Here is a 16,005-nt window from a genome sequence, read left to right as displayed (position 1 = left end):
TCACACACATGAGTGGAACGGAACGAGCCAAAACGAAAGATTAAAAAGGATTTCTTGTTAATAAAACTGAAGGATTTTGAGCTGAGAAAAAGTTCATGATCTCAAAATAGAATAGCATAAAAATATGACCTTAATAAAAGCTTTTAGTTCCCTCTTTGCAGGGTGGTTTGCTTTAACTTTTGCTCAATGGGAAAAATGCTTTCTGGATTGTTGCAGATTGTTTCGCTGCAGTTCCAATGGACTGGTCACTAGTCACACTCAAAACAGGTTTAAGGTAGCAAGACCCTAACCAGAGTCCCTCATCAGTATTATTTGAATAACTGGCTTAATAAGATCCAATAGTCTGCTCCTCGGCTTTTTGTTGTACAACATGATCCAAAGAGCACAACAGAACTGCTCTCTACTCACCTACTGCTTCCTCCACTTGTTTTTGTGTAGTACCATTAAAACGATTCTTAGGCGTCATAAAATGGCAGCGCTGTTGTAGAGGTGACCACATTTACATACATCAACAGAGCGATAAGATACAGTTGCAGATCCTGTCAGCTTTAATCTAAGGGACTTCTAAACACAGGTCTATTTTGGTCTGCAGCTTTCCACTAATAGCGTGCTCAGTTAGTTCCTTTCAGCTACGATTACTGGAATCTCAGTGTTGGCAGAGAGTGACTGTTGCACCCCTGAAAACAGGAGAAATAATCACGAGAGTGATTTGTACTTGTTTCCCTCTTGCAGGGGTTTAATGCAATGAGGAGAAACGGCACGGAAATCCCCTAGTGGCGGGTAAAAAGACATAAGCAATGGATCAAGAACACAGGATTCAGGCATTCTGGCTGATAACCGATCATATGACCGAAATGACCTGAAAACAAAACAATATTTTTCTAACATGACACATAACATTTATTTAAGTTAAGGCTTCTGTGAATTCACATTTATTGTAAACCAGTTTTCAACCATTGTCTTTTAACGCATGAAATCACTTAATGAAATACACAGCTGTATAAAAGAAAACTATACTTATCTAACCTATCACACTCTCTCCCACTTGAAAAATGTCGTCTCGACATTATACCAAAAAAAAAATGTTTCTTCAGAGTCCATGTTTACTCATTAGTCCGTCAACAGAAGAGTAAACCATCCGCAGGTTAGAACTGAAGACTATAGTCCATAAACAGTCCATTTTCTGCATTCATAATCCAAAAGTAGCAAACGTAGATTTGACGACAGTCTTTCGTACCAGGTCATCCATGGCAAAAATGTCAACTCAAGTTTGTTGTAATCCATACATACCAAAGGGCTGGGCGTAGTATGGCTGCAGAGCTGGAAACCATGGCACCAAACCTGGATACACAGGATGCAGTGATGGGGCAGGCTGGACACTGACGCAGGATGGAGTGCCCAGGTGGTTGTAGGTCATCCGTCTCGGCGGGTGTCTCTCTCGTTGAGGTCGCTGGGGCGATGGCTCCTCTGGTCCCTCAGGTGCAGCAGGCGATGGAGGGGCCGGTGGGTCACCATCCGCAGAATCCGTCTCCTCATGGGTTGTCTCCACAGCAACAGGGTCAGGAACGTCGGGTTGGTCTCCACCAGGGGGTTCTGGTGATGCAGCAGGTGCTGGTTCTGGAAGCTGATGTCTCACTGCCGGAGGTTCTCTTAACGGTTCAACAGGAGAGTCTGATGGCTGGAACACAGGATGCTGAGGTGGTGCATAGTAAAAGCTGTACTCATCACCACTCTCCTCATCGTCTGACACAGGGTTGTCTCGAGCAGGTTTGCTTCTGTTTTTGTGTTTTGCTGCATTGTCTTTATCAGGGTCACATTCAAAAGGTAAGTGGTCACATGACATGAGTAAATTTCTGTGTAGCACTCTAGAGCGTCCTTTGCCTCTCTCTGGTCTTACTTCATAGATTGGGAGATCTGGACCCATTTGTCTGACTACTGTGTGAATAGTGTCTTCCCAATAGTCTCTTAGTTTCCCTGGGCCTCCCCTTGGTGTCAGGTTTTTGACCAAAACTCTCTCGCCAGGCTGTAACACAGAACTCTTCACTTTGGTGTCATAATGTCTTTTGCTTTTATCAGCAGCTTTCTTTGCATTCTCATTTGCTATGGCATAGGCTTCTTCCATGCCTTTTCTCCATTTTTCAACATAGTCTCTGTGGTCATGAAAACTTGAATCTGAATATAGTAGCATATCTACTGGTAATCTGGGTGACCGTCCAAACAGTAGATAAAAGGGGGAATAACCAGTTACTTCACAGCGTGTACAGTTATACGAGTACATCAACTTGTTGATAGATTCCTTCCAGTTTGATTTTTGTGTTTCAGTTAGCGTCTTAAGCATTTGTAACAATGTCCTGTTCATTCGCTCAACTTGACCATTCCCCATTGGGTGATAGGGCGTTGTTCTAGAGCCTGCCATGCCACTTAGTTTCTTGAGCTGCGTGAATAGCTGATTTTCAAATTCACCGCCTTGGTCATGGTGAATGCGAGAAGGAAAACCAAATTTCAGGGCATAGTCATTGAATACAAGGTTTGCTGCAGTTTTCCCTGACTTTGACGTTGTGGCATAGGCTTGTGCAAAGCGTGTGAAGTGGTCAACTATCACTAAAATATATTCATAACCGCCTTTGCATTTGTCAAGATGTAAAAAGTCTATACACACAAGTTCAAACGGCTGTGTGGTTACAATATTGCATAAAGGTGCTCTTGTGTCACGACTGGGCTTTTTCTGTTTGACACAGGAACAAACTTTGGTCACATAATGCTCAATGTCTGACTGCATGTATGGCCAAAAGAAGCGATCACGTACTAGGGAAACTGTGCGGTCAACTCCTTGATGACCCAGGTTGTTGTGCAGTTCTTCAAACACTGTCTTTATGAACTGTTCTGGCAGGACTAATTGTTTGCGGGCAAATGTGGTTCTGTATAAAATACCATCACGGTCTAGTGCTAGCTTGTCCCATTCTCTGAACAGACATTTGGTTTTTGGACTGAATGTTTTCAGCTCTTTGGTCAGTGGCTTTGAATCTGACTGTTTACACTGTAATACAGGGCCTATAACAGGATCAGTCTTTTGTGCTTGGCTTAACTGTTCTTTCGGTATGGGCGTGAATGACGCTTCAGCTGGCTCACCTTGTGCTGTGACCGACATGGCTGTTACTGATAATGTCCATGTGGCAGGAGTGTCGTTTTGCACCTCAATGGCTTGAATAGCAGCTGAAATAGAGTTAGGTGCAAGTTCTACAGAACAGTCTCTCATTAATGTCTCTACATCTAGAGGCATTCTGGATAAAGCATCAGCATCACCATTTTCCTTGCCAGGTTTGTACTTAATAGTGAAGTGAAAGTCAGCAAGCTCAGCAACCCATCTAGAAGTTGTTGCGTTAAGTTTAGCAGTGGACAAAATGTATGTTAGCGGGTTGTTGTCACTAAACACAGTGAATGTTGGGGCATAGTATAAATAGTCTCTAAATTTGTCAGTGATAGCCCACTTCAAAGCTAAAAACTCTAGCTTGCCTGCATGAAAATGGTAGTTCTTTTCAGCTGCTGTTAATGTGCGGGAGCCATAAGCAATAACTCGCAGCTTACCATTTTGTCTTTGGTACAACACTGCACCTAGTCCCTTGTGTGAGGCGTCAGTGTGTACGATGAACGGCTGAGTGAACTCCGGGAAGCCGAGCACTGGTGGGTTGAGCAAACAGTCTATTAGTTCCTCAAGTGCACTTTGGTGTTGATCAGTCCACAATATTTGTTTTGTTGAGGGCACAACTGGACTGGATTTCTTTTGTTTTCTCTTTGTCACTTTTAAGTTGTCTGTATCTTTTTCGGCTTTCAACAGTTCATACAGACAGCTTGCTTTTCTGGAAAAGTCTTTTATGTACTGTCTATAGTATGACAGAAGGCCTAACATTTTTCTGAGCTGACCAACGTTTTGTGGGTTAGTGTCTTTGAGTGCTCTTACTGCTTCAAAATCTGCGGGATCAACTCTACTGCCCTCTGCTGACACTATTCTGCCTAAATAGCGTACTTCGGCTTTAAAGATGTCACACTTACTTGGCTTAAGTTTGATACCAACGTTTCTTAGCCGCTGGAGCACCTTTCTCACATCCTCCACATGATCGTTGAAGGTTTTGCTGTAGACTAATGTGTCATCCAGGTATGGGATGCATATGTTGTCACGAAGTCCCTCCAAGCACTCTTCCATACAGCGTTGAAATGCTGCAGGAGCATTCATCAGTCCAAAAGGGATGCGTATCCACTCATAGAGTCCCCAGGGGGTCACAAAGGCAGTGAGTGGCCGGCTTTCCTCTGACATGAACCCCTGGTGGTACGCTTTTCCTTGATCCAAAAGTGAAACCCAAGAGTTTCCACCTAAACTGTCCATAATGTCCTGAACACGAGGGATTGGCTGGCGGTCAGGATGAGTTTTCCTATTCAAGTCCCTGTAATCTATGCACAGTCTTAAAGTTCCATCCTTTTTTCTAACACACACAACTGGTGAGGAGTATGATGAGTTTGACTTTTTGACCCAGCCATGTGCTATTAGATCATGTAAGTAACTTTTCATCTCTTGATAGAGTGGGCGTGGCACTGACATATGTGCGTTTAACAGGCTCATTGTCTTTGAGTGAAATAGTCATTTTCAAGTTTTCGATACAGCCTATGTCATTGTCCGTTTTAGAGAAAGACTCACACTCATCTCTAAGCATTTGCTGCACGATTACTCTCTGTTCTTCACTGAGATGGCTGAGATCTACAGGTGGGTGCCAACTTTCACTAGTGCTACAGGGTGACTTTGTACCTGTGGGAATAACTGAAGCTACAGTAGTTTTTTCAAACACCTGAGCAGGTAAGATGGAAGTAATAGTCTGCACTGTGCCCACTACTGTACGGCCTAACAGGACAATATCATGATCAGTGGGATTAGAGACATCAACACTTATGATAGGTAGGTTACCCTTTTTAACTTTAACCAAAGTGTCAAAGAACTCTAAATCGTCTGGCCACTGCGGATTTAAATCTGGCTCAAACAGCATAGTCATGTCTTCTTTAAATGGCTGCGCAGCTATGCGGCACTCAACAGGAATGTGACTTCGTTTTGGTACAGTAATACAGTCTCTCTTAGTTTTAACTGTAAACTCATCTACGGTATCTGCGCTGACAGCCTGAATGAAAGCTTTCACCTTGTTCCTTCTGAGGCCGGGGAATGCTTTTTTCACTGTACTGTATACTTTTGCCTTTTCAGTCTTATTCAGGAGGTATTCAATGACATTGTAACCTATAATGGGGTGTGACAAGTAAAAACCTTTCATCACCAGCATGGGGATAATTATTCTCTCAGGTGGTTCAGCTCCGGAAATGAGTTGAAAAGTCGTCTCGATCCACCCGAGGTACGGCATGTTGGTTCCATTGGCTGCATTCAAACTCAGTTGAGTTGAGTCCATGAGCTCTGCAACATCTCTCAACTTTATGTGTGGCAAATAGTCCTCTTTCCATTTCTCGTCGATGATTGACACTTGCGAGCCTGAATCCCACAGAGCCTGGAGTCTGTGGCCATCCAGGAGACACTCGACCAGGCATTGTCTGCCCACCAGAGATGTGACTTTGTGCGTGGTGTTTACCTGGGCTGGTGGCAGTGGAATATGGACAGTTTTATTTCCATTGTTTGTCTTTAACTCAATGCATTGTCTCTTGTGTTCGTTCCAGTGTTGCTTCTGGCATGTTCTTGAACAATAAAGTGTCTTTTTACATGTTGAACACTGCCGCAGGGTATTATTTGGATGTTCTTGTTTACAGTTGGTACACTGTTGGGACTTGTGGTGGGCGATGGTTAACACTCGTCCCTCGGTGGTAACCATTGCCTGTTTAAATGCCTCTCTTGTTGTTGTCTTGTACCTCTGTTTCTGCATCCAACTTGAAAGTGTTCTCCACTCCCACAGAAGTAGCAGTGTGTGCAGCGCTCGCTGGCCCCGGTTTGCTGGCAGGCGTGGCACCTCCTCTCACGACGAGCTGGACGACTTTGGTAGTGCTGCGCTGGATACTTAGGGGGTGGTGGTCTTTGGCGGGGGCCCTGATAGCTATAAAACTGCATCTGTGGGTCTCTATCATACTGCATAGCTGGTGGAGGGGCATATGACTGAAGACTAGTCACTGGCTGCTGTAATGTCTCTTTAATTTGCGCTATCTCTGCACTGAGACCTTTAAGGGAGGCTACCCCGTCTTAAGCTCTGCTAGTTCAGTAAACAGTTCAGAAGGAAATTTAGGCTTGACCTCTTTCACTGGATTCTTGGCGGGCACTGTGTCATGTAACTCAACTGCACTCACACTTGTTGCCGACTGTGAGGCTAAACACCTTTTCTTGTTTTTTCTCTCGGTTTCATTAGCACAAGCCATATTTAACCTCTCTAACAAGAGCTCATCTGGGGTCTCAGGGTCTAACAATAGTGGTTGCATGTCTATTCTGACACTGTCACTCTGAAAGCCTGTAAGTATTGTGTGTAAACACATACGCTGGACAAGAGCTGGGTCATATTTAAGCCCTGATTCTGACTCTTGTGAAGCAAACAATACTTTCTGTTTCAAATCTAGGACTCTCATAAGGAAAGTTTGTGCGGTCTCTTTAGGGTTCTGTACCTCTGAAGCAAGTTGTTTATAGAGTTCAGTGGCACTCTTCTCTTGGAAATGCGAGCGTAGAATGCGACGTAGAGTGGGCAAGGTAAGCTGGGTCTTTCCCTCCAGGTAGCTGCGTAGTTGTAGGCCTGGAAGAATTGCTCTAATGACAGAATCTACAATGTCCAGCTCTGAGTAGCCTCTGCGCAGTCCGTTTTCAATCTGGTGAGCAAGACTGGAAAATGTCAGTTTATCCTTTTGGCCCGGCTCGCCTATCTGGCCTGATATTTTGAAGTCCTTTTGCCAGTAGGGACTTTGTTGCTTGTGATCAGGTACACTACTCACAGGGTGGCTACTTGGTTGAAACTGGGGTTGAGCCACTGTGTTGTTGACTACCTTAACTGTCTCTGTTACCAGTGAAGTAGCAGTTGGTTCGTCTGTGTGCTCTGAATCACCTCTTTCATTTGTATCTTGGTCTTCTTTTCCAACTTTTATTATTTCAGCAATCTTGTCATTAAACAACAGTAGTTCTGACATTCCTTGATCCTCAAGTTCTTCCATTTCATCTCTTCCAATGTGCATCTGGATGTGTGTTAGCAGAGACAGGCGTGTTCTTGTGCTGGCCTTTATTTTGTCTGCTATACCCAAGTACTCACAGATGGTCACTAATTGGTCTTTGAGCAAGGTGTGCACTTCACGCACAATTTGATCTTGTAGTTGTTCCAGCGTCGACATTGTGGCAGTAGACAGGAGGAACTTTTGCAGGTATAGGTGACGCTGAGGTGTATGGTCTTTGCAGCTCCTGATGATCTCTGGTTGGCCTCAGGATGCGTAGACTGGAACACTGCTGCCAGCTCTCCTTTACCACAAACTCCTCCTCGCTACGTCAGCCTGAATTGTGTGGGGGGATTTAGCTGATTTAAACTGCGGTGCACAGACTGTGTACACCAGACATCTAAACAGCTATCCCAGCGCTGCCTCCAAATGTTGCACCCCTGAAAACAGGAGAAATAATCACGAGAGTGATTTGTACTTGTTTCCCTCTTGCAGGGGTTTAATGCAATTCAAAGTTAACACACGTGTACAACATTTCAAATGTCCGACCTTGGAACAACAACATTTACCAAATAATTTCACATAATATACAGAAAATAGCAAAATAATCTTCCACCACATTATCTGTGCTGGCCCAAAATGGCGGAGCACAGGTTCATGGGCACAGAAAACGTGGTGTCTCAACTTTCAAAGTACACATATAAAAACTTAACTTAACGTACTCAAAATAACTTATTTCAATCAAAACGTCTTATTTACAGGTGACAAGAAAATGACAATCTGTAACATTTACCTGAAAACAGGAGAAATAATCACGAGAGTGATTTGTACTTGTTTCCCTCTTGCAGGGGTTTAATGCAATGAGGAGAAACGGCACGGAAATCCCCTAGTGGCGGGTAAAAAGACATAAGCAATGGATCAAGAACACAGGATTCTGGCTGATAACCGATCATATGACCGAAATGACCTGAAAACAAAACAATATTTTTCTAACATGACACATAACATTTATTTAAGTTAAGGCTTCTGTGAATTCACATTTATTGTAAACCAGTTTTCAACCAATGTCTTTTAACGCATGAAATCACTTAATGAAATACACAGCTGTATAAAAGAAAACTATACTTATCTAACCTATCACATGACCAGGACACAACAATGAAGAAATCTCTTGTGTGGATAATGGGCAACAGACTGACTCACTAAGGATTAAGACTCTGCAGACTTTTTCATTGGACTATACCGTCGATTTACTTATTTTGTTCATCCATCTTCCTCAGATGTATATGGGTTGGGTTGTGGGGGCAACTACATAACTCATAAAATGCCACTTTTGTATGACACTTGGATGGAATATTCTGACACCTATACTACGAAATAAATGGAAATTAATAATGTTTAAAATCGCACAAATTTAAAGGTGCACTATGTAACATTTTATAACTGATTGAGGTCTGCCAACTGCTTTTCTACAGTGTTATTGCTTATAAACAGAAAATAATCATTTCTAATCAAACGCTGACTTGATCTTATGATAAACGTTCGTATTTCCAGTGATGGTAGCTTATTTGTTGAGCCATCATGCCAAACAAAGCTAGTGTAGCAGAGTAGACAGTGAAATAGTTATTTATATTAACGGTATTAGGTGTAGCAAATTATAAAGAGCCAAACAACACTACCTGAGATTGAGTTAATTGTTGAAAGACAGAGGCAAGGTTTAAGTTGTCACATTATAACTTTAAATAAAAAAGTCGGCTGGAAATCATTTAACAGTTATTTTTTTTTCCTTTTTCCCATTTTCCCTTTTTCACTCGATGCTTCATCATCAGTTCCTCTTCCAACAAAAAGGGAAGTCTTGTTCACAAAGTTGTATTGTTAATGACTTTACCTGGTAAAAGTAAACTAGCAAAAGACCTTGGGGACATCTATGTGGCACTTAAAGTAAAGATGGATTAGTAATTTGACTAGGCTGATGTCTACAGTAGGCTACGCTTTTACTATGAACCTGAAGTCGGGCATATGAAGCTAAGACTGGAACATAAAGCTTTGGATACACGGTGGAGCCAATCCACATCCTAAACCTTTAGGAACTGCAATTAGTGCCACAATAAAAAAAAGTTTTCTTCACTACCTGGAGACAAAGCGTGACCATGGACCACACTGGACTGGAAGTAAGTGATATCAGAAGGCGAATGACAGCTGACATAAACAGCCAGTTAAAAGAAACATTTTAAGTGGCAGAGCCTGCAGGCTGTTCTGCCACACTAAGTTAGCATCAGCTGTTTCCTGTTTATCAATGCACAGCACTTGCATCGAGACCCAAAATATATTTCCAGTGCATAATGCCCTGTAACATTATCCGAACCCAATGCATTTCATAAAGAGACACGAAAATGCAGTGTAGCGGTGATAAACCATAAGTCATTTCTTGTTTATTCGAGCTTTAACCACGTCTCACAGCGGCACAAACTTGGCAGTGGTGTGCGGTCAGGGCATTAAGTGAGCAATAAAATCTAAAATTACCATGTGTCAAAACTGTATGAATTGTTCTAAAATACATCCAAATAAGCCTGTTTCCCCTCACTTCTGCTGCTGAAGCTTGGCTGAACAGGCCGCTGGGCAGTGCTGAACAGGAAGCATGATTCTTATTTTGCCGCAGCTGCTCAGTCTCTGGCCATGTTCAGAGGTCTGTTCAGGCTCCGCTCTCTAACATGAGCTTTTAGAACCAGAGCGGACAGCAGCTTCTTTTAGAGCTCTGCTTTGAGGACAACACAGCCTCAAACCCATGGATCTGTGCTCAAGCCATGCTGAATAAACCTTTGTGGGAATCAAGGATGTTTGCAGGGTTTGCCCTAACTGCACAGGCTCAGAGTGAAGTAACAGCAACGCCAAGCTTCATCAAACAGACTTAAAATCTATAATTTAGAGGGTTTTTTTTTTTGCTAAGGCTCCGTTCACGTTTCTAATGATACGTTAGCTAGAAATACAGGCATTTAACAATACAGAACGATAATTTGTGTAATGAATTATCTGTCTTGGGTATGGAGGTTTACCCCAGCAGGAAAGGCCCTTTCCATTCACGCAGAAGGCTGGGGTTCAAATCCCTTGTTTGCATATTAGATTTCACTTTTGTGTTATCCACTAAATATTGAACACAGCAAGTCATCCATAAAAGTCAACGCACACTACTGAAACTTGGAATTACTAAACGTCCTTTGTGAATTGCTGAGTTCAGCCTAATGGTGAGTTCACACTGTAGCTTCAAGGTTCCTTTCTATTTAAAGTCTATGTGGACGCATGTCTTTGGTGTCCAGTGTTTTTGCGACGTGTCCATAGCATCCTTTGAATCCCAAGTTTTGAGTGTTTGACGTGGCGCGTTTTGGCCATTTAATCGCTGGATGCTCTGAAAGCTCTGGACGCGCTGGATGCACGTCTGGCGCAGAAGCTGAACTTTTGGTGGCTGACGCTGTGTGCCAACCAATCAGGGAATACCATGTTTTCCGGACCATAAGTCATCTTTTTTCATAGTTTTGGTGGGGTGCCACTTATACTTATATTTATACTATACTTACGACTTATATGTGATATTATTTGTTATTTCCACACTTGCAACCTCATTTCATACTCCAGTACAACTTATATATGTTTTTTTCTTCTCTATTATGCATTTTTTGGCTGGTGCGACTTATACTCCGGTGCGACTTATAGTCCGGAAAATACGGTACACTCCAGAGATGTAACTACACATTGAAATTTGATGACATTTTTATTCGGACCAAAACAACCATCCAGAACTCTTAGAACAAACGGTGGTGTGCAGTCAGGGGAGGCAGGGGAGGCAGTGCCTCACCTGTCAATCTTGGGAGGAAAAAAACGTTATTATAAAATATAATTGCTTTAGTCCAATATGGAACAATATTTTTTTCAATTAAGAATATCACAATTTCCGCATTGTCCCGTAACTCCCATTCAGATACAGGGAGGTGGGGCAACGTGAGGCAGCACGTTTCTCCGCCTCTCGGTGCACAGTAAAACTCCTCACAAACTGTGCTGGCTCTACTGTCCCTCTGTATATAACAAATAAAACACTTTGCACTTCCATATTCTGGATAGTGTATGAAATGTTTTTCTGAAACGTATTTAGGCTCTCAGATTAATTATAAAACAGCAGTAAAAGTTCACTCGTTGAGGCAAACACTACGCCTGACTCATGGCAGAGGGCGCTCCTGAGCCAGTGGACTGTTGTGCTATCTTCTTCATTCTTGAACTCGTTTATTTCTTATATACAATCCTGCTTATCAAAATGTAAAGGTAAGACCATTAACCTTTATTTATTTTGGTTTGAAATAGGCTTGAAATAAGCTCAATTGGAATTAATTTTTACCTTATATAAAATATGTGTCACATGTTGTAAAGAATGGTGAAATGAGATATGTAGCATAACTCATTGTCTGTTGTCAATCAAATTATGTTTAAGGTGCTCTTTTGGGTTCTTTTGCATTTGTACATCTGACTCCAGAAGTCAGTGCCTCACTAGCTATGAACCTCACTGCACGTGAGAACAAATAATGATATTCACCAAACTCGGATCACCTCTGAAGTACGTGGTGGACCCAGACAAGCTGTTTTTGGGCTTTGTAAAGCAAATACCCCAAAGCCACTCTCTCAACCTGGTCTGCCTTCGCACCAAGAGGCACCTCGGGAAACACAAAAACTCCTCCACTGCGCATGTGTGTTGGACGACTCGGGCGCGTCTGCTGGTTAGTTTATTTCTGCAAAATAAACTCTTCAAATGTACATGGGTCCAACTGGGGTGTATTAGGCCGGTGCGGTCTAAATATAGCAATGTGACTAAAGTTTAATTCCGGTACAATTTAGATTTTATTATTAAAGGGGAAAAAATACATTTGGGTGCCGTCAGTTGCTCACGTGGCAGAGCTCTGCCCCACAATAGAACTGTGTTCTTACAGGCGGTCTAGGGGACCAAGGCCACACTCCCCACCAGAACAGTTGCATAGACTTTTAAATAAGCTGTTAAATTACTTATAATATACATTTTCAATATCTGAAATAGTAGCATTTATGTGCCCCTGTACCAAATGTAAAATATAGAAGCAATCTTGCACATTACTCAATTTTATTTATTTATTTGTTTAGGGTGAAAGGGGTCGCAGAGGCAGGACAAAACCATGTCAGAAAGGACAACCAGGCTCTCCAGGACTGAGGGGCCTCCTTGTGAGTATGCTCTTCAACCTTTTAAGAAAAAACGATTGGGAACCACTGCCAATGAAAAATTGTGATATTTAGACTGAAATGGTTTATTGAATGTAATGTAAATACATTTTAGTTATTAAAAACAAACATATAGAAATATAAACTGTGGCTGTATTTGTTCTAACCTGAATACATTTATGATTTTTAGGGGAAAATGGGGACTGAAGGTATAAAAGGAGAGAAAGGAGAACCTGGATTGTCGGTTAGTATGGCAACTTGTATAAACCAGGGATGAAAATTGTATATATATGTGTATGAATGTGATATACTTCTACCAGTCCACCCCGGGGCAGCTGTGGCTACAGTAGGACTTATCACCAGGAAAAGAGCTAATAAACAAATGCATTTTTATAAAAAAAAATTACTACTGCATTCAAAACATTAAAAGAAGAAATAAATTCATTTGACAGTTAATTTGATACATACAACACAAATTGTTATCTATTATTTGGGTAATTGATTATTGTGATTACAGGTTACAATACACTCATTCATTCATCCTCTACCGCTTGTTCTCATTAGGGGTGGTGAGTGACTGGAGCTTATCCCAGTGACTTTGGGCCTTAGGCAGGGTACACCCAGGACAGGGGCAATTTATTGACGGCAGCAGCAAGCTAAATATTGGATATCGCTTTCAAAAAATAAAATATTCATAATAATGGTTACACTTAAATGTGATATTGTGACATTCCTAGTGTAAGTGTAAGTGTCCCTGTGTTTAGGCTGCGGAGATGAAGGAGCTGGTGACGCAGGAGGTGGTGGACCAGTGCGGTGAGTGCGTGTTCTTTTCTCTGCTCTACACAATGCACACTGGGGCCGGCTGTGGGTTTTTGGTGTTGCTGCTTGTTTGTTTGTTTGTTTGTTTGTTTGTTGGTTGTTGTTTCTGTTGTGTGTTTGTGAGTTTCCTGCGGCTGGAGCACGGACCCTCTGAGGTGAGCCATCTGTTTGTTCTGTCAGAAGAACACACTGCAGGGGGCGATAGAGAGAGTAAAGACATTCACACACAGGACAGAGTGAGGCAGGCTCATTCAGGACAAGGCGGCATTTTCTTTTTAAATGAACTACACTATGCAAAAAAAAAATACTGCTTTTTGCCATGTTATAATGTTGTATGTTCATCATATACATCACCGTATACATTTGTATGGCTAGAAATAAATCTGATAATAATAAATACTCTGTACTTCATGAACACGAAATGTAGCTATTTATAGAAAGAGTGATTACATACAAAACAAAGACCTAGTATATAGATCCTATACAAGTTAACATTTAAAATGATTAAACAGTGTTTTATTGCATTTTAACATTGAACTACTAGTAGTTTGAGTGTAGCATGTAAAGGCCCAGACGTTGCTCATTTCTAAAGGGAAATTGAAATGAGAGTGTCTTGAAAAATATAATGAAACCTTGTAACTGATGGCCTCTAAATGACTAAACTCCTTACAGTAGCAAAAGACAAAACGCTTATGTTGAAATTGTAAAGATGTTTTAAATGGATAACATAATAGTTAGTTAGGCAATAGTAACATTTGAATAGCTTATTAAATGCTGTGGGCCCCATTTATAAGCTAAAGACAGCTTCATTGATGTAAAATGTACTTCCTTAAAGGCGTAATGGACGATTTTTCGCCGATTTGAGAACTCAAGCGGAAGTGCACATGGACCGGCCTCCTGCTGGTGCCCAGAGTCAGGACTAAACATGGACCGGCCTCCTGCTGGTGCCAGAGTCAGGACTAAACATGGACCGGCCTCCTGCTGGTGCCCAGAGTCAGGACTAAACATGGACCGGCCTCCTGCTGGTGCCAGAGTCAGGACTAAACATGGACCGGCCTCCTGCTGGTGTCAGAGTCAAGACTAAACATGGACCGGCCTCCTGCTGGTGCCAGAGTCAGGACTAAACATGGACCGGCCTCCTGCTGGTGTCAGAGTCAGGACTAAACATGGACCGGCCTCCTGCTGGTGCCCAGAGTCAGGACTAAACATGAACCGGCCTCCTGCTGGTGCCAGAGTCAGGACTAAACATGGACCGGCCTCCTGCTGGTGCCAGAGTCAGGACTAAACATGGGGAATCTGCGTTCCAGTTTTATGCAGCTAAAATCTGGAACAGTCTTCCTGAAGTTGTGAGACAGGTTCTACTCTGACAATGTTCAAATCTCAGCTAAAAACTGTTTTGTTTAGCAGTGCATATGACTAAAAGGATTTTATTTGCACTCTTGCACTCTTCTCTTTTATGTCTTATAATTAACTACAAGTATGTTCAGCTGTCAAAATGCATATATTTTGCCCTGGTTAATGGTTAATATATTTTAATCTTAATTACTGGGCCTATCCACGGGAAACAAAAACTGGTACAAAGTTCAACTCCTCTGTCAACAGTGTCTAGTTGGTTATTACTTTCAAAAACATTGAATAACATTGTTTATATATTTTGTTGTTTTCAGGCCTGGAATACAAGTTCATGGTGAAGTCAGTGGATCCCGACGGGACTAAACCAGTGAGGGGCGATAAACCGCACAGTGCGGAAATGTCCCTTGCACTTGGCTCGGATCTAAACCAGGTGGACCCAGAAAGAGAGGAGCAGGCGACAGATGAACTGTATGAAGTCAATGATCAACCGCTCGCCTCTCTGGCCCCTTTGACCCCTATGACCCCAGGGGAGAAGGACCAGCCTCTAAACAGCACTGGTAATAATAATACTGATCATTCTATACATGAATGGGAGATTCCAGCATTGGTCCAGAACTACAACAGCACTCATCTCATTCACAAGAATTGATGATGATGATTTGGTCCTGTTTTGGTCCAGTTTCTCCTGATGTAGACTTGCTTTCGTCATTTTCTAGTCCTGGTTTACTTCCAGGTTTTGGCCTGGTTTAGTTCCAGTTTTGATGTGTTCTATGTTTCATAAAAGCTCTTTCACACCAAGGACCTCAGAGAAGGAAGCTAGTTCAACTATTCCTCTTCCATCGTTCATTTGTTCGACTCACATGGTTCAAAGTGTGTCCTGCCAAAGCTGGTCAGGACTCTCTTTGTCCTGTTTCCTCTCTCCTGCTCTTTTCTATGACAGCAAGCAGACCATGCACATACACGCACATACTGTACACTCACATACACACACATACTGTACACTCACATACACACACATACTGTACACTCACATACACACACATACTGTACACTTGCATACACACACACTGTACACTCACATACACACATACTGTACACTCACATACACACACATACTGTACACTTGCATACACACACACTGTACACTCACATACACACATACTGTACACTCACATACACGCACATACTGTACACTCACATACACGCACACTGTACACTCACATACACACATACTGTACACTCACATACACGCACATACTGTACGCTCACATACACACACACTGTACACTCACATACACACACATACTGTACACTCACATACACACATACTGTACACTCACATACACACACACTGTACACTCACATACACACATACTGTACACTCACATACACACACACTGTACACTCACATACACACATACTGTACACTCACATACACGC

The 16,005-nt window shown here is 42.2% G+C and overlaps 1 protein-coding gene across 1 annotated transcript in view; it reads left to right on the top strand.

Moving 5' to 3' along the window:
- Positions 1–16,005, top strand: part of LOC140367257 (uncharacterized) — a 43,837-nt gene that overhangs the window by 20,888 nt on the left and 6,944 nt on the right. Inside the window, exons 22-25 of the mRNA XM_072453627.1 lie at positions 12,319–12,396; positions 12,584–12,637; positions 13,158–13,206; positions 14,880–15,122. Coding sequence (XP_072309728.1) covers positions 12,319–12,396; positions 12,584–12,637; positions 13,158–13,206; positions 14,880–15,122 — 424 coding nt within the window. The remainder of the gene's footprint in view (positions 1–12,318; positions 12,397–12,583; positions 12,638–13,157; positions 13,207–14,879; positions 15,123–16,005) is intronic.

This window comes from Eucyclogobius newberryi, unplaced genomic scaffold (genome assembly GCF_026437365.1).
Source record: "Eucyclogobius newberryi isolate DKJ021-1_F unplaced genomic scaffold, fEucNew1.0.hap1 SCAF_2, whole genome shotgun sequence".
NCBI lineage: Eukaryota > Metazoa > Chordata > Actinopteri > Gobiiformes > Gobiidae > Eucyclogobius > Eucyclogobius newberryi.
Note: the sequence above shows the minus strand (reverse complement) of the source record. Positions and strands in the feature narration are given on the sequence as shown.